The sequence below is a fragment of the Rana temporaria genome, chromosome 4, assembly GCF_905171775.1.
Source record: "Rana temporaria chromosome 4, aRanTem1.1, whole genome shotgun sequence".
Lineage (NCBI taxonomy): Eukaryota > Metazoa > Chordata > Amphibia > Anura > Ranidae > Rana > Rana temporaria.
The window spans coordinates 283,740,550-283,766,478 of record NC_053492.1 but is presented as its reverse complement, the minus strand read 5'-3'; the positions used below and the strand labels follow the sequence as shown (position 1 = coordinate 283,766,478).

At 45.9% G+C, this 25,929-nt stretch overlaps 2 protein-coding genes across 2 annotated transcripts in view; one reads left to right on the top strand and one right to left on the bottom strand.

Annotated features, from left to right (window-relative positions):
* TRMT11 (tRNA methyltransferase 11 homolog) overlaps positions 1-1,999 on the bottom strand; it is a 76,328-nt gene extending 74,329 nt beyond the window's left edge. Inside the window, exon 1 of the mRNA XM_040350379.1 lies at positions 1,880-1,999. Coding sequence (XP_040206313.1) covers positions 1,880-1,963 — 84 coding nt within the window. The 5' untranslated portion in view covers positions 1,964-1,999. The remainder of the gene's footprint in view (positions 1-1,879) is intronic.
* A 9-nt stretch (positions 2,000-2,008) lies between these two features.
* HINT3 (histidine triad nucleotide binding protein 3) lies at positions 2,009-24,143 on the top strand. Its single transcript, XM_040350380.1, has 5 exons — positions 2,009-2,209; positions 4,403-4,517; positions 13,942-14,011; positions 19,235-19,361; positions 22,829-24,143. The coding sequence occupies exons 1-5, from the start codon at positions 2,102-2,104 to the stop codon at positions 22,874-22,876; spliced, it is 468 nt and encodes a 155-aa protein (XP_040206314.1). The 5' UTR covers positions 2,009-2,101; the 3' UTR covers positions 22,877-24,143.
* Positions 24,144-25,929: the final 1,786 nt, after the last annotated feature.

The following is a 25,929-nucleotide window of genomic DNA, read 5'->3' as shown; positions in this document are numbered from 1 at the left end:
CATACCCTAGAGCAGTGATGGCGAACCTTGGCACCCCAGATGTTTTGAAACTACATTTCCCATGATGCTCCACTGCACTGCAGAGTGCATGAGCATCTTGGGAAATGTAGTTCCAAAACATCTGGGGTGCCAAGGTTTGCCATCACTGCCCTAGAACATGGGTCTTCAAACTATGGCCCTCCAGTTGTTCAGGAACTACAATTCCCATCATGCCTAGTCATGTCTGTGAATGTCAGAGTTTTACAATGCCTCATGGGATGTGCAGTTCCGCAACAGCTGGAGGGCCATAGTTTGAGGATCCCTGCCCTAGAGGCAGCCTATAAGGTACTCCGTTGGTATTGGGTCCCATCCTGTATTGCTAAATCAAACCCATCCTGCAGTGATAGATGTTTCAGGGGTTGTGGTCGGCGTGGAGACGAACGTCATACCTGGTGGTCCTGCCCCCGCCTGGTGGGATTCTGGTCAAGAGTATTTGGTCTTTTGTCCTCCCTCTTCCATATATCCCCCGCAAGGACTTACTTCACTGCCCGATCCTGGGCCTTTTTCCCCCCCATCAGCAGAAGTTGGCCACTTATTTGTTCATCGCTGCGAAGCGCGCAATAGCAAGGGCCTGGAAGAAGCCGGCTGTCTCGTTTGCAGAGGTGAAGAGCATCTTAACGACTCTCATGATTAATGAGAAGATGTCTAGTATTCTTCATGACTCCCACGCCAAGTTCCTCAAAGTTTGGGGTCCCTGGCGGTCCTACGCTCTTCCCACTCTGCGTCCGATCAGCCTAGGCCTCGTAAATTGACCCTCTCTTCCCTCCCGACCTGGGGGTTATTCTGCCCCTCTGTCTCACCCCCTTCCTTTCGCTCACTCTTCCTATTCCTTTGTGTTTTTCCAGTTTTATTGTATTTCTGTGTCCCCGATTTTAGTGGATTACTCCACGCCTTACCCTCTGAGCAATAATGCTCAGTTACTCTATGTTGACCCCTGGCCTTGCTGCTTGATATTTCCCACTATCCAATAGGTTTTTATTGTGCACTTTTCAGCTGTGCCGTGTTATGATTATATCCCCTGCATGGGATTATTGCAGGTGTTCTCATTTCTTAAAAACGATTGTACCAGAACTACTACACACATGCAGCTCAGTACATTCCAGCAAAGATCCTGGGCGCCAGGATGACTGAACTTTTGCGCACGAGCAGCTCAGTACACATTGCGGCACAGATCCTGCATGCCGAGGAAGCTGAACTCATGTGCATGCTCAGCTCACCATACATTCCGGGAACAAATCCTGTGTTGTGGAATGCCTGAACTCCTGTGCATATGCAGCTCAGTATACATTCCGGTATAGATCCTGGGCGCCCAGGATGACTGAACTCCTGTGCATGCAGCTCAGTACACATTGCGGCACAGATCCTGCATGCCGGTAAAGCTGAACTCCTGTGTATGCTCAGCTCACCATACATTCCAATACAGATCCTGTGTGCCAGGATGACTGAACTCCTGTGCAGATCATTATACATTCTGCATCCAATCGCCTAGAAGAAGCTGGGTAGAAGATGCCAGTGCCAGCGAGGGACCTGGGACAATTGAAGGCGAGGTAAGTATTGCAGGCTGCCTTAACCCTTGCAGCACAGGGGCAGTTCCCAATTCCCCAGAGTCACTGCAGTAGCCATAGAAGGGGTACCCTTCATTAGAGGGAACCTATTTTTACTGTACAAATACACAAAAATCGTTTTGTTCTTACTTCAGCTTTGACAAAGAGAACATATGCACAATGAGGGAGAAGACACTGGCACACCATGCTGCCCCTCATACACGCACACAGCTCAGGGTTCAGCACCCCCCTGCTCTATGATAATGGGTGCTGACTGGACTCAGCACATGTCTCACCGGCAGCCGGAACTCGCAGTTCTCCTGAGCCAGCAGCAGCAGATACTTCTTCAATGCAGCACCGCTCTTACAGGACAGCGCCATCTTCCCCGGTGACGTCACGACAGGAGGGTGCAGGAAGTGTGTGAGGACAGGGGGTGGGCGGAGCCAGACACAAAGCGAATCCCAGGCAGGGCGGAGGCTGAGCTGCAGCCGGTGTGTGTAAGGGGACTAGGGGACAGCATGTCAGCCGAGGGCGAGGAGCAGAGCCCAGACAGCTATGACAGCAGGTGTATATTCTGCAGGATCTCCAACAACCAGGAGAGCGGCTCCGAGATCCTCCATTCTGATGTGAGTACATGGACTACTGTACTATATCATTACACTGCACTGTATGGGGACTATATGACATCGCACACTCGTAACACTGCACTGTATAGGGACTGTATGACATCACATACTCAGAACACTGCACTGTATGGGGACTATATGACATCGCACACTCGTAACACTGCACTGTATAGGGACTATATGACATCACATACTCAGAACACTGCTGCTTACATCGGGTGTCCCCATGGGAGAGCCCCCTTACATCAGGGTCCCCATGAGAGAGCCCCCTTACATCTGGTGTCCCCCTATGGGAGAGCCCCCTTACATCGGGCGTCCCAATGGGAGAGCCCCCTTACATCGGGCGTCCCAATGGGAGAGCCCCCTTACATCGGGCGTCCCAATGGGAGAGCCTCCTTACATCGGGTGTCCCCATGAGAGAGCCCCCTTACATCTGGTGTCCCCCCATGGGAGAGCCCCCTTACATCGGGAGTCCCCACGGGAGAGCCCCCTTACATCGGGTGTCCCCACGGGAGAGCCCCCTTACATCGGGTGTCCCATGGGAGAGCCCCCTTACATCGGGTGTCCCCAATGGGAGAGCCCCCTTACATCGGGCGTCCCCAGGGGAGAGCCCCCTTACATCGGGAGTCCCCACGGGAGAGCCCCCTTACATCGGGTGTCCCCACGGGAGAGCCCCCTTACATCGGGTGTCCCCACGGGAGAGCCCCCTTACATCGGGCGTCCCCACGGGAGAGCCCCCTTACATCGGGCGTCCCCACGGGAGAGCCCCCTTACATCGGGCGTCCCCACGGGAGAGCCCCCTTACATCGGGCGTCCCCACGGGAGAGCCCCCTTACATCGGGCGTCCCCACGGGAGAGCCTCCTTACATCGGGCGTCCCCACGGGAGAGCCCCCTTACATCGGGCGTCCCCACGGAAGAGCCCCCTTACATCGGGCGTCCCCACGGAAGAGCCCCCTTACATCGGGTGTCCCCATGGGAGAGCCCCCTTACATCGGGTGTCCCCATGGGAGAGCCCCCTTACATCGGGAGTCCCCATGGAAGAGCCCCCTTACATCGGGTGTCCCCATGGGAGAGCCCCCTTACATCGGGTGTCCCCATGGGAGAGCCCCCTTACATCGGGAGTCCCCATGGAAGAGCCCCCTTACATCGGGTGTCCCCATGGGAGAGCCCCCTTACATCGAATGTCTCCATGGGAAAGCCTGCTAACATTGGGTGTCTCCATGGAAGAGCCCCCTTACATCGGGCGTCCCCACGGGAGAGCCCCCTTACATCGGGCGTCCCCACGGGAGAGCCCCCTTACATCGGGCGTCCCCACGGGAGAGCCCCCTTACATCGGGCGTCCCCACGGGAGAGCCTCCTTACATCGGGCGTCCCCACGGGAGAGCCCCCTTACATCGGGCGTCCCCACGGAAGAGCCCCCTTACATCGGGCGTCCCCACGGAAGAGCCCCCTTACATCGGGCGTCCCCACGGGAGAGCCCCCTTACATCGGGTGTCCCCATGGGAGAGCCCCCTTACATCGGGAGTCCCCATGGAAGAGCCCCCTTACATCGGGTGTCCCCATGGGAGAGCCCCCTTACATCGAATGTCTCCATGGGAAAGCCTGCTAACATTGGGTGTCTCCATGGGAGAGCCCCCTTACATTGGGCGTCCCCACAGGAGAGCCCCCTTACATCGGGCGTCCCCATGGGAGAGCCCCCTTACATCAGGCGTCCCCATGGGAGAGCCCCCTTACATCGGGGTCCCCATGGGAGAGTCCCCATGGGAGAGCCCCCTTACATCGGGGTCCCCATGGGAGAGCTGGTTCAGTGACGCAGTAACCAGTAACACATGTTTTATGAAGAAGCCCCTTTGCACGTGATTGCATAAGTAGCACTTTTTCTGTGATTCCTTTTTGAAGAACGATACAATGGAAATTTTTCAAATGTTTTGTAATAATAAATGTATAACTTTTTTATGAAAAGACATTTTGTTCTCTCGATTTATGTGTTGTGGGTTTGGCGAAAGTCATCGCCATAAATGCACATTATCTACTCTCATACCTCCCCCCTTTACATCTTGAAAGTCCCATATTTTACCCCGATTCGGGGATCTTTTCTAACTATAATATTGGTATCCCAACTTGGTTATTTTTGTACCTTTTGAATCTTTTGTTGGGTTCTGTTTATCTTAATGATTTGATTCTATTCACAGGAGGATCTGGTCTGCTTTAGAGACATAAGACCCGGAGCGCCATATCATTTTCTAGTGGTACCCAAGAAGCATATAGGGAACTGCAAAACCTTAACCAATGAACATGTACCACTAGGTAAGACCACAAGCTGCATATATGATTAGCATCAACCTTAGCTATTTGTTTCCAGATCATGTTCCATGACAACCTAGAACACAGGAAATGTCTCCACCACCGACCTCATAGAATAGAAAATAGAGCAATTAAAGTCCTTGGCCTTCCACACTTTCTCGTTTTCCCTTAGGCCCCTTTCACACTTATACGACTTGTCCCGCGATTTTTAATGGCAAAGTCGCATGACACGTCGTTTCCCATGATTTCCAATGACAACCATTCATATTGGTACGACTTCAAAGTAGTCCCTGCACTACTTTGGTCCAATTTTGATGCCACTTACACAGGCATTTCCTGAAATCGCGGGCGCGAACCGCGGCAAAATCACAACGTTGTGGTCGCGGTAAAATTGCATGACTTTGAAGTTGCACCAGTGTGAAAGGGGCCTTATGCCTCGTACACACGATCAGACTTTTTCCATTGGTGTGTATGCCCATCTGAGTTTTTCCATCGGAAATTCCAAGGAATTCCATCGGAGATTACATAGAGAACATGTTCTCTTTTACACCAATGGATTTCCGATGTGAATTTGGTCGGACAAAGGTCCGATCGTGTGTACAGGGCATTAGTCCCAAGGATATGTTGCATCAGTATGTTTGTTTCTGGTGTCACAGTTGAGTACCTGTTCTAGATTGATCATCATTCCAGCTGAACATGAAAGGTTTTTTACCTTAATGCAGAGAATGCATTAGGGGGGAAAAACCTCCTGCCTTTACAGCCCAGCGCCAGGATATTTACTCCCTTTCACCCCCTCTAACTAGCGGCTAGTATCAAAAATAAATATTCAAATGCCCATTTTACTTCAAGCAATGGTCACTAGATGATCCTTCTCTCTTCTGTTAAAGCGGGGGTCCGGGCATAATTTTTTTTATTTTTTGCAAGCTAAAATTAATCACATTAAATAGTCCCTAAAACATATTAATAGCTCCCCAATTGTTCCAGAAACCATTGCAAACACTTGCCTTCTATCCTCCAGCTCATGTTGTGGCCGTATCCATCATATGTGTGGGCATGTGAAGCCCAGTTCCTTTTTCTTCCTGGTTTTCAGGGAGAGGTGCATGCTGGGCGATTTTTAGGCACAGTAATGCCCAGAGACTCCTGGGAAATGAGTGTCATAATTTCCCAGGAGGCAATGGGGTCTTAGGACAGGAAGTTGAACCACCTAGGACCAGGAACTAGAATTCTGCCTAGTAACAGCCAGATAAAAGTGAGTAAGACTTTTTTATTTTTACTTTTACATTAAAGGCAAGCTGTTAATAGAAAGTTAATTTTTAGGGTGGAACTCCGCTTTAACTTCCTGGAGTCCCCCTTCAGTTGTCCACATCACTGCCTGCGTGATTTGGATACCTGCTATTGGTGAAGGTGACGCTTCCAGCATCCAGGTCCTTTCTCATATACTTCAGAGGAACTCCTAATGGGGGGGTGAGGGCACCAGTGCCCAAGGAAAGAACCAGAGGGAAAAAATGTCTGGTCCTCAGGGCAGAAAATGAGTTTGGCTCCGAAAGGAAACTCTGACTTTGATTCATTACACTGCAGGATGGCTTAGGAAGAGGAGATTGGAATCAAGACTGAGGAGTAAGATCATTGATGCACAATGTACTATTTAAATTTCATGTTTTTCTGGAGTTGGGCTTGAAAGGAACTGATAATAAAGTTTTACTGAATTACATTCGGTTTGTATTTTAAAAAGGTCAGTATACCAAAGTCTTATATTGTGATGGATGCTGGTATATTGATTCATCTATTTATCTTTTAGTAGTATACTCTATGGTTCCATCACTAACTGACAGTTTTTGTAAAGCAGGATGAATTCAAACTGCAAGTCCTCTAATGGTTGTGGCAAATAGGGGGTGCCTTCTCCTGAGATCCAACCACAAATTAAGTGATAGTATTGATTACATTGACCCTCTTATGCCCTGTACACACAGTCATAATTTCCGATGAAAAAAGTCAGACGGAATTTTTTCATCGGATATTCTGACCGTGTGTGGGCCCCATCTGACTTTTTTCGTCGGAGTTTAGAATGAGAACATGTTTTATTTTTTTCTGATGGGAAAAATTCCTATCGGAAGTTCCCATCGTCTGTGTGGAACTCTGATGAAGAAAAAATCCACGCATGCTCAGAATCATGTCGACGCATGCTCGGAAGCATTGAACTTAATTTCTCTAGTCGTCTTCCAGGACAGCCTCTTGAGACCTTGGGCTCCTCCCTCCAGGACAGGAAACACGTACACCCTTTTCTTTAAAGGGCAGTCCTCCAGGTCTCCTCCTCAGTTATTTGTGTTTCCTGCCAGAAGGGAAGGAGCACGTCAAGGGACTAAGAGAATGCTGGACTTCCCTCTCTGCCTTGGTACCCCTCTGTTCCTGGTCGGAAGAGGAGGTCACCAAGTTCCTGCTGCTGTCCTTTACGCTCGGGGAGAGCGGGGACCCTTGGGGCTTAAAATCCTCCCCCCTATCCCCAGTACCTGGCCTCAGTAGCGTGGATTCCACAGCAGGGACTCAGCATGGCGGCGGTGAGTGACGCTGGCTTAGCCATGCCGCCCGGCACTTACTTCTCTTCCGGAGCGGCGCTGAGGGGCGGGGCGGATTCGTTCCTCGGGCGGAAGTGCGTCAGAGGAACGAGCCATCAAGGGGCGCCGACGGATGTGGTCCCGTCCGTCAACAGGCGCAGCAGAGGAACGAAGGCTCCGGAGCGGCGTGTTTCACGGCAGCAGTGCTGTTTACAACACGGGGACTGATGGAGGAAGCGAGGGCTACAGACTCCGGGTCCACCGGCTCCGGCATCTCCCAGGTAAGGGGGCGAGGCCGTTCTGCCTTACTCTGGGGGATTAGGTCTGGAAACAGACCACTATCACTTCTCCCTCCCTGGGTGGGGAACTTGGTGGAGGGACTCCCCCGCACTTATTTTCTGACTAATCTCACAGTGATGTTTGGTCATAGGGGCTGTTTCTGACGACTATGCTTGGCTATGTGTTTGCTTGGAGGTCAAAGCTCAGGACAAGACAGCAGTCCAGGCCCCAAAAAGAAAGTGCGCTGTGTGTGGGGAGAAGTTAGGCTCTAGCTGGAAAAAGCCTCTATGTGCTGAGTGCATCGCCAGCTTAGTTAAAGACGACTCCACTGCTGAATGTCATAAAGTTTTGACATCTGTCAGGGACGAATTGACATCCACATTCAGCTCCTTTAGGGGGATGATGGATAGGGTGCAAATGCCATCCCCAATTTATAAAGCCTCTAGTGCACCATCCTTGGTGGCCACTCCCGGAGTGTTTGAGCAGGAGGAAGAGGAGGCTGGTGGGTCCACACGGTCCCAAGCCTCTTCCCAGATGGACTCAGCATCGGGCTCAGAGGTAGAGGAAGATTCCTCCAGGGGGACAAGATACAAGTTATCTCTAGAGGACGTAGGAGAATTGCTTAATGCTATCTACGAAACCTTAGAGATTCGAGAGGAACCGGTCCAGTTATCAAAGCACGACCAGTTATACCAAGGGTGCAGTGCTCAAAAGACCAAGGTCTTCCCTGTCCACAAGTCGCTAATAGAAGCTATCTTGCAGGAGTGGGAGCAGCCTGAAAAAAGGCCCTTTTTTGCAGGGAATTTAAAAAGGAGATTCCCTTTTGAGGATAATGCATCACAGCCCTGGAACAAAAACCCCAAGCTTGATGCACCCCTAGCCAAGGTCTCTAAAAGAACCGACCTGGCCTTTGACGACCTTGGATGTCTTAAGGATCCCATGGACAAAAGGGGTGAAATACTACTCAAAAGAGCATGGGATGCCTCCACCATTGCACTAAAACCTGCTCTGGCGGCTACGTGCGTGGCTAGAAATCTAGAATGTTGGCTCAATCAGCTTCAAGCCCACATTACAGCGGGTACTTCTAGGCAACAGATTCTGAAATCTTTCCCGTTGCTTATGAAAGCTGTAGGCTTTCTAGCTGATGCTTCTTCTGAATCAGTGAAGCTGGCAGCCAGATCAGCTGCCCTGGTTAATGCGGCCAGGAGGTCAGTCTGGTTAAAGACGTGGACCGGAGATGCAGCGTCAAAACTAAAACTCTGCGGTTTGCCTTTTTCGGGGGACCATTTGTTTGGTCCGGGCCTCCAAGAGGCTCTGGAAAGGACGCAGGATAAAAAGAAAGCTTTTCCCGAGAGAAAGAAAAAAGATGGGAATAGAAAGTTTTTTTCGAGGGTTCAAGCAGAACCAAAAAGACGATAACCGTCCTAAAAAACACTGGGCTAACCAGAAAGGACGAGGTCGAGGGGGTATCTTGTTTAACCCTCCTCAGGCTACCCCCAAAAACCCAGTGACATTCAGGTCCCCGTGGGAGGAAGACTGGGGGAGTTCCTCCTGCAATGGACAAAGTCTACAGTCAGTCCGTTTGTTTTGGATATAATAAAAAACGGTTACAGACTAGAATTCCTGTCCCCTCCCCCTCCATTACTTCTAATCACCCAACTACCAAAAGATCGGGAGAAAGCGGAAGCCTTGAGCCTCCTCATAGGAGACTTATTAGACCAGAGAGTCTTGGTGGAGGTCCCCCTAGCGGAAAAGGGTCTAGGAGTGTATTCACACGTGTTCGTGGTGAAAAAACCCTCAGGAAAATACAGACTGATATTGAATTTGCGCCCCCTGAACAAGTTTGTCAGGTACAAGCGCTTCAGAATGGAGTCAATTTTTTCAGTGACCAATCTTATCTTTCCAAATTGCTTTATGGCCACGGTGGATCTAAGGGATGCATACCTGCATATCCCACTTCGCCCGGAAAGTCAGAAATTTCTGAGGTTGGCAGTGAAGATGGGGACGACAATCAAACACTTCCAGTTCAGGGCTCTCCCCTTTGGACTGTCGTCCTCCCCAAGAATCTTCACCAAAGTGCTGGCAGAAGCCTTGGCGCACCTGAGAACACGGAATATCACAGTAATTCCATACTTGGACGACCTCTTATTCTTAGCCCCATCAGGTCCCCAACTAGAGAGCGACCTAAGGGTGTCCCTGTCCTTCCTGAGCTCCTTAGGGTGGTTGGTCAACAAAGACAAATCACAACTGGTACCTTCCCAAGAAGTCATGTATTTGGGATACAGAATTTCCTCGGTGGAAAGAAAGACCTTTCTCCCACTGGAAAAATTCCACAAATTGGAACAAGCAATTGCACAGCTTCAAACAAATTTAGAAGCCAGCATCAGGGAGGTGATGAGAGTCTTGGGACTCATCTCAGCCTGTTTCCCAGCGGTGCCCTGGGCCCGGTTCCACCTACGCCCCCTACAGGGGCTTGTGCTCAAACATTGGAATGGCAGGAAGGAAGGGTTGGACCTTCCAATGCCTATCCCAGACAGAATCAAAAGAGATTTGTGGTGGTGGCGGTCCAAAAAGAACCTAGAGAGAGGGCTCTCATGGCAACCCCCAACTGCCCTGGTGCTGACCACCGACGCCAGCGGAAAGGGTTGGGGAGCCCACTTAGAGGAGACTTGGACCCAGGGACAATGGTCCTCTTCAGAAGTCCTAAAGTCATCAAACCAAAAGGAGCTGTTGGCCGTCCTGAGGGCCATACAGACTTTCGGGAGTCGCCTAGTAGGACAACACCTACAAGTAAGGACGGACAATGCGTCTACGGTAGCCTACCTAAACAAACAAGGGGGCACAAGAAGTCCAGCCCTTCAGGCCACGGCGACACAAATTCTAAGCTGGGCAGAGAAGAATTTGATATACCTTTCGGCAGTCCACTTGAAAGGATCTCTAAATACCCTGGCCGACTTTCTCAGCAGACAGTCAGTAAATCAGGACGAGTGGTGTCTGAACCAGGTTGTGTTCGAACAAGTAGTCTCTCTCTGGGGATTACCAGAAGTGTACCTATTCGCAGCAGAAGGGAACAAGAAAGTTCCAGTGTTCTTCTCTATCCACCATCAGGACAGGTCGAAGGGCATAGATGCCTTCGCCCATCCCTGGCATTTCAACCTAGCATATGCCTTTCCCCCAGTGAGATTAATTCCCAGGGTAATTCAGAAGTTTATCAGGGAATGCACGGACCTGATTCTGGTCACGCCGTTTTGGCCGAAGCGACCTTGGTTCTCCAGCCTAAAGAGACTGGCTCTATATCCACCTTGGTCACTTCCGGAAAGAGAGGACCTACTGTCCATAGGTCCAGTTCTTCACCCTCGGATAAAGAACATGAAATTAACTGTTTGGTTTCTGAGGAACAACTCTTAAAAGCCCGTGGCTTTTCAGATAGGGTAGTGAAGACCCTACTGGAATGTCGCAAGCCAGTGACAAGGGCTATCTACTCCAAGATCTGGAAAAAGTTCAATTCCTGGAGGTTGGAGCAAGGGTCTTTCCAAACTAATATTCCAGCAGTGCTGGATTTTCTGCAAGCTGGGGTAGAACTGGGCTTATCCTTAAGCACCCTCAAGGTACAGGCTGCGGCCTTAAGCATTTTTTTGGAGACTCCCCTTCAGCAGGATCGCTTTGTTAGAAACTTTTTCAAAAGCCTGGCAAGATCCAAGCCCGTTGGGGTTAAAGCATGCCCTACGTGGGATCTCTCGCTGGTACTAAAAGCTCTCACCAACAAGCCTTTTGAGCCGCTGGAGGAATCTTCTCTGAAACATGTGACATTAAAGACAGCATTCCTAGTCGCCATAACCTCGGCTAGAAGAGTTAGTGATCTTCAGGCCCTCTCTATTAGAGAGCCCTTCCTGAAGGTTTTAGATGATAGGGTCATTCTTAGGACGGACCCAAATTATTTGCCAAAAGTGGCATCTACCTTCCACAGAACTCAGGATATTATCCTACCAACTCTGCATTCCTCGTCAGAGAATGATGAGGGGGAATTGTTGTCCCTACTGGACGTTAAAAGAAATATTTTATTTTATTTAGAGGCCACTAAGCAGTTTAGACTTAGTGATTCCCTTTTTGTTAATTTTTCTGGTACCCGTAAAGGTTACGGGACGTCTAAATCCTCTATAGCCAGATGGCTAAGGATGCTAATTACTGAGGCTTATCAGATAGGGGGTAAAGAACCACCGATTGTCAAAGCCCACTCTACCCGGGCAGTTGCAGTTTCTTGGGCAGAGAGAGCCGGAGCTTCCCCGGAAGAGATCTGTAAGGCGGCAGCCTGGACTTCCTATTCAACCTTTGCAAGGCATTATCGGTTGGACCTTATGTCAGATAAAGATCAGGCCTTCGGACGAAGGGTCCTACAGACAGTGGTCCCACCCTAAAAAGAGTAAGTTTCTTGCTTATCATCTCAAGAGGCTTTCCTGGAAGGCGACTAGAGAAAAACCGGAGTTAGGCTTACCGGTAACTCTGTTTCTAGGAGTCTTCCAGGACAGCCGGAGTTTTTCCCACCCGGTGTCAATCTAGGAACTGGTAGTGTGGTAATGATCTAACGATGTGTAGATTGTGTCTTTCAGAGTCTTCTGTTATTTCTCGGGCAAACTGAGGAGGAGACCTGGAGGACTGCCCTTTAAAGAAAAGGGTGTACGTGTTTCCTGTCCCGGAGGGAGGAGCCCAAGGTCTCAAGAGGCTGTCCTGGAAGACTCCTAGAAACAGAGTTACCGGTAAGCCTAACTCCGGTTTTTTTTCACAGCTCGTCGTAGTCTTTTACGTCACTGCGTTTCGGACGGTCGGAATTTGGTCTGACAGTGTCTGACAGCTTGAACGGAATTCCGACGGAAAATTCCATCAGATTTTATCCCATTGAAAATTCCGATCGTGTGTACAGGGCACAAGTCTAAGAAATACCCACACATATGCTGTGGTAGAAGCATTTACATGAATATGTACAGAAGCGTGAATTGTATCTTTGCCCTGGAAAGTTTCATGCTAACATTCATAGTCGCAATGAAAGAATGAGTTCAATACATATCAAATTAAAATCAAAGGTTATAGAAGGTTATTACCCCCGTGTGGTGTTTATTTGCCATATGGGCTCCATTTAGGGAGATTTCCCTTCACTTCCTGTCCCATAGCCAAAACAGGAAGTGAGAGGAAATACCTCTAAAGTGAGAGAATTCCTGGTTGTCACCAGGTTGACCAGAATTAATTTCTCCATTGGATTTGGGGATTTTCTTTCACTGTTGGTGATAGCACTGAATAGGATAGATAGAGTGGGTGAATGATAACAATCAATGTTCATCAGTTTCAATTCCAACAACTAGAGCCCCCCCCCCCCCCCCCCCTCAAGGTCTTGTACAGCCAGATCAAGTAGTCTCATAGCCCAAAAAAGAACAAAAATATTCAGAGAACGTTTCCAATTCTAGGCTGTGCACTTGTGACATGAAACATGAAACATTAATACACATGAACCATTGATACATATGTTACAGAAGTTATACTATAAAGGATACCGCATGCGATATTTGGGTCATGTGACACATTTAATCCAAATGTCACATGCTATATTGAAAAATCTCAATTCACTATAGGTTTGTGCGGTATTTAACACAAAAATAAGTAATGCTCGGTAAATATCGCACAAACCTGTGAAAAAGTAAATTCACAAAAAAGAAAAAGATTTGTAAAATGTCAGATTCTAGCCACGCTAGAATTACCTACCTTGGATCAAAGCCCCCACAGCGGTCCTCATACACCACTCTGGCCGTTAACATCGCTCCCGGAGTTGCTTCCTGGTATCACGGGCTCCGGCGCTGTGCAAATCTATGTACACTACAAACTGTATGATTGTTTAAAGAGAAATGCATCTGTATCCCACTCTAAATGTGAAGAGGAGGGGCAAGCAGTAAAAATGTAGGCGAAACCTCCTAAGCAACTTATAAACTTTGTGATCTTTCTGCACATAGCTTGAAGTGCTTAATTCCTCCCTTGAGGAGCAAAATGGCAGCAGGCCATAAAAGAGACCCAGTTTGGGAATATTTACTAACCTGACAGCTTATTATGCTAAATAGGAAACCTTAATTTTTGTTTGCAAATATTAAAGAGTCTAACAACCAGCAAGAATAAGTCCTTACATTTAAAGAGCACCTGTCATTTCAGATCCATGATGGCAGCGCCTGTTAGCGGGCATCCACTCACCTGCTGCCGACACATCCCTCACCTTGTTGTGTCACTGCCGCATCACCAGCCGTCCGATTAAAGTGAATGGGACTGTCGGTGAGTCAACAGGGGGTCAGAGGAGGATCCGCTACGGGACAGAGATGATAGTTGCTCTTTAAAAATTATGATATAAATCAAGCCTTTTTACTAGTGACTTAAAATCATGATTTAACTCAAATCCACCCTGCAGAATCCTCAGAAGAGGATTGACAATGGCCACTTATGTGTCTATCAGGATAAGTCTACTTTAACTAGGTAAACTGCTTCTGTTGGTACAAATCACTAGTTTTGATGTCTCTTGTTTTTTTTATGTTCTTAACCAGTTTCTTGTACTCATCTTTTTCTAGTTAAGAAAATGATAGAAGTTGGGAAGAATATGCTACAGAGAAATCATGTCACAGATTTGGAGGATATAAGGTAATCCTGTTCTGTTGAAATTGCCGAATGAAGTTTTGTAAGCGCTTTGGTGCGACGTGGTGCCATTCATTCTGACTGTCATTTAAATGCACCTTTTCAGCACACTTGCATTGCAGTACAACACAACATGCTGTGATACATTGGACTGCCTTGGCTAAAAAAATTGCATGCACAGTTTTTGATCTGTTGTGGTGTGCTAGGCACACACATGGGCTGAATATTGAATAATGATGAGCACAATCTCAAACACACCTGATGTGCATAAAGATAAATCACTGCTAAAGTGAGCAGTGTGTGTACCTATTGACGTGATTCAAACAACAATAAAGTGCAATTGCAATAAACAAACAAACGGCTCTAGAAGTGCAAATCTCTATATGAAAGTGAAAAGGAAAAAAGACAAAAACAATAAAAACAACTCATCAAAAATGTGAATAGTCCAAAATAAGTGCAATAGATGAAATATCTTCACATGCTGCAATCCACAATATACAGTGCTTCAAAAGCAGATCTTCCTGAAAGATGGGCTCACAGAGCGCTTACCTCAATAACCGAGTCAATCAGCTTTCAATGACTATGACTACTAATACCAGCTTTCTGAGCAGATAATGTCCTCAATGTGTGTCTTCCTTATACTAAGGCCGCGTACACACGATCGTTTAACCAATGAGAAAGGTCTGATGGACCGTTTTCATCGGTCAAAACCGATCGTGTGTGGGCCCCATCGGTTATTTAACCATCGGTTAAAAAAAAGCCAACTTGCTTTAAATTTAACCGATGGATTCCTAACCGATAGAAAAAAAAGATCGTTTGTAGGCACGACCATCGGTTAAAAACCCACGCATGCTCAGAATCAAGTCGATGCATGCTTGGAAGCATTGAACTTCATTTTTTTCAGCACGTCGTTGTGTTTTAGGTCACCGTGTAGGCGCGACTGACCATCAGTCAGCTTCATAGGTTAACTGATAAACGGTCCATCAGACCATTTTCATCGGATGGACCGATCGTGTGTACAGGACAGGGCTTAACACTAGCTGTGGCGATCTTCAAAAAAATGGAGCCTCACAGAGGGATCAGGTATTCATCAGGCAAGCAGAGAAAATAAAAAAGCTCCCATCGTGAAGTACGCAGGAATGAATGACTTTTAATAAAGTAAAATATATGCTTGCATTGCAAAAAATAAAACCAGGCAGGAATAAAATTGGCATCCAGACGGACGGACTCAGATTCCTCTGATGAAGTCACGTGACAACACGCGTAAGGAACAACCACACACGTGACCGGAAGTGACGTGGAGTCTGTCCATCTGGATGCCAATTTTTATTCCTCCCTGGTTTTATTTTTTGCATTGCAAGCATATATTTTACTTTATTAAAAGTCATTTATTCCTGCGTACTTCACGATGGGAGCTTTTTTCTTTTCTCTGCTTGCCTGATGAATACCTGATCCCTCTGTGAGCCTCCATTTTTTTGAAGATCGCCACAGCTAGTGTTAGTATCAGGAAGACACACATTGAAGACATTATCTGCTCAGGAAGCTGGTGCATAGCCATTGAAAGCTGATCGACTCAGTTATTGAGGTAAGCGCTCTGTGAGCCCATCTTTCAGGAAGATCTGTATTTGAAGCACTGTATATTGTGGATTGCAGCATGTGAAGATATTTCATCTATTGCACTTATTTTGGACTATTCACATTTTTGATGAGTTGTTTTTATTGTTTTGGCTTTTTTCATTTTCACTTTCATATAGAGCTTTGCTCTTCTAGAGCTGTTTGTTTGACGTACCGGTAGCTCCATATTATTGCAATTGCACTTTATTGTTGTTTGAGACACGTCAATAGGTACACACACTGCTCACTTTAGCAGTGATTTATCTTTATGCAAATCAGGTGTGTTTGAGATTGCGCTCATCATTATTCAATATTTGTCCCATTTATTTAGTGATTTGTACACTTGTACGCAACGCCTCAATATGGATTAAATAAATTAGAATCATGCATAGCCATAGATATAAAGAAAATGGTTTGTGCAACAGCAGGTACTACTTGCACAAATCACTTTATTTATGATATCTATGGCTATGCATAATTATCATTTATTTAATCCATATTGAGCAAGCACTATACATTTGGCTGCTTGGCACTGGCAGTTGGAACCTGGCACACATCTCATACAACAACATACACATGATGATAGGTTAGGTATGTTGTGACTTCACTATAGTATAGTACGGACGGTACCTGGCCTCACCTGCTACAGTGTGCTACTGCGCTGCCTGGTTTGGGGTTCACCTAATTGCAAATCTCCTCTCTGTCTTGTCCTCCACAGAAATCTCCCCTCATTTTACATTACACAGCACCCTGCACCTCTGGACACCTTTTACATTACACAGCACCCTGCACCTCTGGACCCCTTTTACATTACACAGCACCCTGCACCTCTGGACCCCTTTTACATTACACAGCACTGAACGTCTGGACCCCTTTTACATTACACAGCACTGAACGTCTGGACCCCTTTTACATTACACAGCACCGCAATTCTGGACCCCTTTTACATTACGCAGCTGAAAAAAAACGATAGCGGCGCAGGACTCGATGTGAAGTGCCGTGCCGCCGCCGGGACAATAGTGCGGGAGGCAGGCGCAGCCGCAGGAGGACCGGTTGGATTTTTTTTGCGAAGGGGCTGGCGCTGTAAGGCAAGTGCCCATGTTTCTTTGCGCTAACGGCGGCCCCGATTAACACACATGGGCTGCCCTAAAGACATTAGTCCACCTTTTGCAAAAATGTAATAAATACACTGTCCTTTAAAAAAAAAAAGCATTTAATTATTTTAGCATTGTAGCCTGCAGAGCATTACAAGCACAATCAGTGCATCGCAAGTTCTGCAAACTGTTCCCCTTCAAGTATGGAGGAGGAAGTTAATGGTGGACTACAGGTTCAGTGATTTCACCACCCTTGTGCACCAATTCGATTTTCGTGTTCCTTGGTGCAATGGCAAATAGGACTTATCCCTGTGAATGGATAAGGCAACTGTGTGGGTGGAGCCATGCACAACTGTGCTGAATTGCACATAGAACTGTGCATTGCACATAGAATGATCCCACAATTCAGGTAGGTTAAGAGTATTTTGAGAGTAGGGGCTATGGAATGTAAACATGTTTCATAATACACCCTAAATATGGGTATAACATGAAATATGGTCAGAAGGGTGGGCTATGCTTTTAATGCAGGCGCTTTAGCATGTGATGCAATGCTTAGTGAGCTGCAGCAGGCTGGGATGGTATGAATGTAGCACAGAGTATTTAAGCTGATACAAGAAAAAATTCCCACTACTAGCGCTACACCATAAGGACAATAAAACACAGTGTTTTGTGTAGTAAAAAAAGATGAAAAAACCTTTCCGTGCAGCTGTCAATCACCTGAGAACATGGGCAAAGAACTGAAACAAAAAATACAGCGCTCGAGGATGGAGTACGAATCACTTTATAGTCTTAAAGTAGTGCAAAAATATACACATGAACTGAAAAATTAAAAACTCCCTCCTCGCTTCTGATTGACGCGGCGGCGTCCTCGTATTGGCACGGTGGTTCCCATCCAGGATCTCCCTCACTGCCCTACATCCTTCGTTGCGAGGAGTGATCCCGCCCCCATCGGCCTCCCTGTTGGATTAGAACTACAGCCATTTCTCCCTCGGCAGGTGAATAACATCTATGTTCACTCCCAGCGTGGATGCTGTCTCCCCGCTGTGTGTTTTTCATCTCCCTGCTTAGAGGCATACTAACGGCTGTACCACCTTCATATACTACAGAAGTGTACTTTGGTTGGAAGCTTTCTCCCAGCAGTGATTTCAGGTTGCTATCCCACTATCACCATATGGTTACTGTTCAAGTGTTTGGGGACTTTGCAATAGATTCGCTTGTTTAAACTTTCTGCCTAGTGTGCAGTTTTTAATTTTTCAGTTCATGTGTATATTTTTGCACTACTTTAAGACTATAAAGTGATTCGTACTCCATCCTCGAGCGCTGTATTTTTTGTTTCAGAGTATTTAAGCAGAGATTGAAACTTTTAGACTAGGTTCACACTGATGCAGGTTTGAAATCGTGTGAGTTCAGCTCAATAAGTGAGGTCAGTCCGACTTCAGGAGCGATTTCAGAGACATCTGTGCGGGTTCCTGAACAGATGTCTATTGAAATCGACCCGAAGTCGACAAAAGTAGTACTTTTGGGAATCGGAGCAGCGCACATATATCTTCATTACTTAGATGTACATTACAAGGTGGCAATTCTGGTATATTTGTTTTAATGTGAAGTTCCCTTTTAAGATATAAAAGATTTTTATGGGACTTTTAAGGTAGAAAAATATATAAATTTAATAGATTAAAAGTTCATTTTAAATGAATACATAGAATACATTCAACATGTGATCTTAGTATATAAACAGAAAGCGCAAGCTGATTAGGTCTCTACATGTTTCGCCTTTTTAATGGCTTTTTCAGGCTTCCCTTTTAAGATATTTCTTACACCGTATTGGGGAAATTTTTACTAAAACTGGTGCAGCTGTGCACAGAAACCAATCAGCTTCTAGGTTTTGTCAAAGCTTAATTGAACAAGTAAGAAGCTGATTGGTTACTATGACAGCAGCACCAGTTTTAGTAAATCTCCCCCTTTTGTCTTTTATAACTGATGAAGCCTGGCAGACTGGACAATGTTTATTTTGCTAGTGCCAATAGGTTAAAACACCCCCTGGCTTTTTGTATCTACTAGGGACTCCAGCAGGTATACTGTACCTCATCACTGAGCGATTAGCTTTATTCACTTGTCAGAACCATTGCAGGGTAGTCTGGCTTTTCTTGCAAGGTTCAATACAAAGGGTGCCGCTGGAGGGGGATAATTCTTGACTTGTCTTTGTAATAAAGGTGGAGGAGGCAAATGTTGAAGACCTATTTAGCTGCTTGGCAAGAGATCCTATGGCTTATTATGATTCAGTACTCCTGCATTCATCCAAAACTGAAAATTATTTTGGGGGGATTTAACTTTTAATTGACAGTCCAGCTATATACTAAATAAAAAATAAAAGGAAGACTGTGTGTGTATATAAGGGGTTAAATGTTGAACATCTGGTAATACTGTGGTCCGCATCCTCTGCAAAGTGCTTTGCATTAGACATCCTTGATTTCCTAATGCTAACCACACATTGATTTTTTTCCGTTTCTTTTAATATCAGGTTAGGCTTCCATTGGCCTCCTTTCTGCTCGATAGGCCATTTGCATCTACATGTTCTGGCTCCAGCCAGCCAACTGGGATTTCTTTCAAGAATGATTTACAGAATCAATTCTTATTGGTTCATCACGGTAAGTGCAGCATGTGGTAGTGCAGTCTTGCTGGAAAATGTTATAATCAACACAACACCGTATTCCTATCTGAGCCAGTAGGAGAGATACGCTCACAGCAGCAATATAGTTATGGCGTTTTAAGCCTTAGAGCCCTTTCCCACTGTGCCGCCCATTACGTCGGTGGTAAAATGCTGCTATTTTTTACCGCTGACGCTATGGACGGATTTGCGGCGCATTTCGCCCGCTAGCGTAGCGCATTTACCCCCCACTAGCGGCCGAGAATGGGCAGCAGCGGAGGAGGAGCGGTAAACACTCCAAAGCCTTCACCGCTCCAACGATGCGGCTACCGTGTTTCCCCGAAAATAAGACGTACTCCGAAAATAAGCCGTAGCGGGATTTCGACGCAAGATCGAAAAATAAGACATCCCCCCGAAAATAAGACGTAGCGATGGCGTGTCGAATCACCGAAAATAAGACGTAGCGATGGCGTGTCGTATGCGTAGCGGCGCGGGCGGGAAAACAAGACGTGATAGGCGTAATGTACTGGTGCGGAGCTCAGGAGCTGTAAAGAAGTCGTGCAGCCCTTCTTATCTGCTCCACGGTATCTCTAAGTGACCGGAGAGGTGTCGGCAGCCCCATAAATACGGTAAGGTCGGCTCCATACTGTTGTACCATACTTGCCGGTAAAAAAAATAAGACATCCCCCGAAAATAAGCCATAGTGTGATTTCTGGAGGAAAAATAAATATAAGACGGTGTCTTATTTTCGGGGAAACACGGTAGCAGGGTTTTTTTTTTTACCGTCCTGCTAGCGCACCACTCCAGTGTGAAAGCCCCTCTGGCTTTCACACTGGAGTGAATGGGGGCAGATTTTTAAGGCCGTATTGCAGGCGCTATTTTTAACGCTATAGTGCCTGAAATACAATCCAGTGTGAAAGGGGTCTTAAAGAGACACAGGGATTGATTTACTAAAACCGGAGGGTGCAAAATCAGGTTCAGCTTTGCAAGGTAGCCAATCGGTTTCTAACTTCAGCTTGTTCAATTAAGCTTTGACAAAAAAAAATATGGAAGTTGATTTGTTTGTATCCAGAGCTGCACCAGATTTTGCACACTACAGTTTGAGTAAATCAACCTCACTGTAAATATGGAAAAACACATTAAAGTGGTTAACTTGTTATCAACCCCACTGTTACCTTGCACATGCAGGGCGAAGTGACAGTGTCTCTGCTAAGGGTCACCTTACAGTTATTTCCTTGCTACTGCTTCTTCTGATTCTTCCAAAGCTAGCTACAATACCCTCTACTTCAGAGCATGTGACCTCTTTCCCTATAATAGTGCTTGGGTCTAGCAGCCAATTCCTACACCCAAACATCTGTCACATTACCAGGGGAGTGATGTCACCACTTCCCCTGGTCACCAAAACCCAGTCGTTTTTAGTGCTGGCTGTAGGCAGAGAAGGAGTGGCGAGGCAGTGCTAGTAAGGTGGGTAAAATGGTGTGGGGTTTCTTTACAGGGACACTGTCACAATAAGAAAAATTATCTAACAAACGATAAGGCCCCTTTCACACGGTCAGACCGTTCAGGTCCGCCTGTCAGTTTTGACGACGGACCTGACCGACCGATCAATGCATGCCTATGGAGCGTCGGATGTCAGCGGAGACATGTCTGCTGACATGTGACCTGATCCGATCCGCTAAATCAGATGGATGGCGATACGTCGCCATCCGTCCACATTCGATCGGGTGAGATCTGATGAAAACGGACATGCTGTCCATTTTCATCAGATCTCTCCATAGGAGACAGCGGCGCTGCACAAGCCCCTTCCCGCTCAGTGAGCAGAGAGGGACTTGTCATCCGCCGGCTCAGCGGAGAGATCTCCCGCTGAGCTATGGAGTCCGCCTCATGTGGTAGAGGGCTTATACTATTTATTTATTTTTTTCAGTTTATTTAGCAAAACTTAACCCAGTGGTGATTAAATACCACCAAAGGAAAGCTCTATTTTGTGTGAATAAAAAATGATAAAAATGTCATATGGGTACAGTGTTGCATGACTGCGCGATTGTCATTGCAAGTGTGACAGCACTGAGAGCTGAAAATTGGCCTGGGCAGGAAAGGGTGTAAGAGTGCCCAGTAGGCAAGTGGTTAAAGGAGACCTGTACTGAAGGAAGACTTTAGTCTGTTAGCAATGCCAACCTTCTGGGAGAAGGCTGTTTTTCTGCAGCTGCTACTAGTAGTACAGGGTTTGTCAGTTCAGCAAGAGAACTTTTGTTCAGTCAAAACTTTTGTTTAGTGTTGGATAAATTGGGGAAGTATTAGGACCCCCGTCGGGATTTGTGCTGTGTGGGTCAAAAGTTTCATAAGGCAGGAAGAAAGAGAAAATCTGCAACAGGAACAGAGACGACAATAAAAGGCTGACAGGGGACTCTAGTCTTTCCCTAAAAAACGAACAAAAACCTGGACAATAACAGAGGCCTAGATAGTAATAAAACCATGCAATGGTTCTGATACTCACCCACCTTATCCTAAACAGTAAAAAAAAAAAAAACTTGGATGATGGTACCTTTTTCACAAGCCACCTCTTGTGTTTGATTAAAGTACAGAGCACTTTTGATTTGATTTTAAGTAAACATTTTTGGAGTATGGTGAGGCATTTAAAATTGGGCTTTACTGCTAAAGAATCTGTGCATTAAGCCAAGCTCTGGGCTCCCACCACTGACACAACCTCCTCTCTTCCTAACTAATTATTGACATGCAAATAAAGAATGAAGTGCCCCCTTTACTCACCAAATCCTCAGTCACAAATTCCAGTTCCGTATTTTCTAGCCTCATCATTATACAGGAAGTAAAGTATTCCACCTGTGATTAGCAGATCGCGGGTACAATACCAGGAGCCTGCGGCTGTCTGCCCGTACCTCCTATCTCTATCTTTGTACCTAAGACAGAACCTATGATGATTTATAGCAGGGGTCTCCAAACTTTTGAAACAAAGGGCCAGTTTACGGTCCCTCAGACATTAGGGGGGCCGGAGTGTGATCACTGGGCGTAGAACAGGTCCTGATGTCAGTGGGAAAAAACAATGCCCTTTCTTTGGTGTCAGTGGAAGCAATTGTGCCCCTTTGTTGATTGGGAGGAATAGAGCTCCATCATTGGCGTCATAGGAAAAAATTGGGCTCCATCATTGGTGTCATTGTGCCCTATTGTTGGTGCCAATGGTAGAAATTGTGCCCCATCGTTGGCGTCATTGGGAGGGATTATGCCCCACAGTTAGTATCAGTGGATGAAATTGTGCCCCAAGGGCCAGATAAATGCAACCAAAGGGCCACATCTGGCCCCCGGGCTGCAGTTTGGAGACCACTGATTTATAGTGTATTGAAGGTGCATCTATATATGGACCACTGTTTTATGTCATTTCCTATGACCAGTAGCTAAAATCAGCAGCTGCTGTGCCGTCTAGTGGAAATAAATATGTTGTCTTATATTCTGCAGGCTGACCAGCTCCTGGAGCGCCTTCAAGCAAACACAACCACAAGCTGAAATACCATTTACTTCATATGCTAGGATATCATTCCAGATGGATGAGTCCCACTGTGCCAGTCCAACTAAGATAGAATCTCACAATCATTTATTAATGAATGAATGGGGTGTGTTTATTCTTTGAAAGCAAGCTCGGAAATGGATAATACACTTTATATAACATGCCCATTATTTTGTGGAGAAGCTGACGAAGAGGCATATGTATTTTTCAGAAGGTCCTGTGAGGTCTAATGCATGTTATTTATTTTATAACTTGTATGTATATTTAGTAGGATGCCTGTTAATAGGAGTATGGATTACCAAATAGCTGGTTCTTACAATATAGGAGGCACAGCATCGAATTCTTGCAGATTGTGAAGTAAGCCCCTCAGCCTGGCAATTTTTTATTTATTTTTTATTTTTTTAACAGAAGGAATTTTATTAGAAGAAAAAAAGAGTACCATTGTACATGTGAAGAGCAGTAGACAGTACATGAAAATAGAATAGATCAACTAACAGAAAACAACTAGATGATCTGATAGCCAGGAGGTACATCAAGAGACAGATTAAATCATATAACAAAAATATGAAATCTAGACTCGGGGCACGAATGTATACATATATATGTCAGGACTTCCTAGCCACCCACTCGACCTGGGGCAGCCTGGCAATTTTAATTCTGGAAGATGCTGGAGACACCTTATCATGCATAAAATATTGCATTATAGACTGTTTGTTTAATCTTAATACAAACTTCACTTCTGATTAAATATCTTCCCATCTGTTCCAGTGCTCAATTACCTGGCATCTATTTCTATCTTCATGCTTTTTGGCTTTACCGAATTTTGGTTCTGCTCAGTAGTGGGACGTTCCGGCCATGCCTGCAACATGGTAACGGTTCTCTACTTGGTAATTGGGAGGCTTTCACACAGGGATCACTACACTACACTACTATTGACATCGTTTGATAAGCAGCCCCAAAATGTACAACCTCAAATCATCCTGGTGCTTTTAGGCTGCTCATCTGTAGTTTAAGGATTCAACAAATGTCCATAAGGCTGCAGGATTTCTTATGAAGCCATTTTATAAGTCTTTCTAATCTTCTAACAACCTTTTAACTCTGCCTTTCTCATGGCATTTTACAATTATCCTTTATATCTTCTGCTATGGCTTACTGTATATTCTATTCAGGTTTCTGTGATATCAATACAACATGTTACCCTCCAGCTAATGATTTCCTTTCTTGATTTGTAAATTATATTTGCCATTAAATAGTAATTTATTGTGCTGTTTTGTGTTTTTTTTTTTTTATTAAAGTTGATTTTCAGGTATTTCAATAGTGCACAGGGATGTAAGTATACCCTCTTCTTGGCTTTAAAGTGTGTGTGTGTGTGTGTGTGTGTGTATATATATATATATATATATACACACATATATATTCACATTTGTAAATATTTTATTATATCTTAGCGGGGCAGTATTCTAACATAACGACCCCAAACACACCTCCAAGACGACCACTGCCTTGCTAAAGAAGCTGAGGGTAAAGGTGATGGACTGGCCAAGCATGTCTCCAGACCTAAACCCTATTGAGCATCTGTGAGGCATCCTCAAACGGATGGTGGAGGAGCGCAAGGTCTCTAACATCCACCAGCTCTGTGATGTCATTATGGAGGAGTGGAAGAGGACTCCAGTGGCAACCTGTGAAGCTCTGGTGAACTCCATGCCCAAAAGAGTTAAGTCAGTGCTGGAAAATAATGGTGTCCACACAAAATGTTGACACTTTGGGCCAATTTGGACATTTTTTCTTAGGGGTGTACTCACTTTTGTTGCCAGCAGTTTAGACATTAATGGCTGTGTTGAGTTATTTTGAGGTGGACAGCAAATTTCCACAGCTATACAAGCTGTACACTCACTACTTTACATTGTAGCAAAGTGTCATTTCTTCAGTGTTGTCACAGGAAAAGGAACATTTACAAAAATGTGATCAGTGTACTCACTTTCGTGAGATACTGTACATTTATTGTTAAAACACATTACACAACCAAGAACAGCACGCCTGGTTTAGTTGTCCCACTATCAACCCAACTCTCTGCTACACATTTGTCGAATAAAACTTTTGTCTCTATTGTTATTACAGTTCTGATGTTATAATGCAAAAGAGCATGCTGGGACCAAAGAACCCTTTTAACTACCTTCTGCCTGGGCTATTATCATATTAGAGCTGAGCGGGAGCATCGTTATACCACATGGACAGCGTATGGTTTCCTCCCACTCGCTTGCCTTGTGCACGTCCTAGGGGTCACCCTTGATCTGTGACTCACTGTGTCCACTGGTACACAGATCATTGTACTGGGCCAGCCCTGCTAACATATTGTCACTCTGTACTGCCAGTGACTAAAAGAAAAAAAAAGTTATTTAATTTTTTTTCATTCTCGAAAAAATTGTGACAAAATTACAACTTTAAAAAACTTGCCAAGCCTCTTACTAAATACCTTGGGGTGTCTACTGTACTGTTCTAGCATTTTAGTGCCTTAAGAAATGAGATAGGCTGCCAGTACATCAGGATTGATCGATTTTTCAAATATATACCAGCGGTCATTAAATGGCGGCCTGCGGTCTGAACACGGACCGAGTGACGTTCCTGTCAGGCAGCCAGTGTAAAGTGGAACATCGCCGCTCAGCAGTCATTTGTTGCTGGGAGCGCGGGCATCGCAGCAATCAATAATGTGTGTGTGCCCTGCACTCTGCTGCTGACTATCTCGTTGATCTCACTCCCTGTCGGGCCGCGAGCTATGGCAGGACATCACATGCGGGCCCTGCTGCTCACTATCTCACTCCCTGCCAGCTGCGAGTTATGGTGTGATGTCATATGCACACCCCGCCCCCTTCAGCAAGGTTCAGGCTTGGTTCACACCTATGCGAATTGGATGTGGTTTCTCCGCATCAAATTTGCATAGCAGGAGAATGTGACCGTCTCTCTATGGAGCCAGTTCACATTTCTACGGGGTGGCTGTGGAGCGCACTGCACAGAAACGCTGTGTGCCTTTGCCTCCATTTCAGGGTCGAATTCA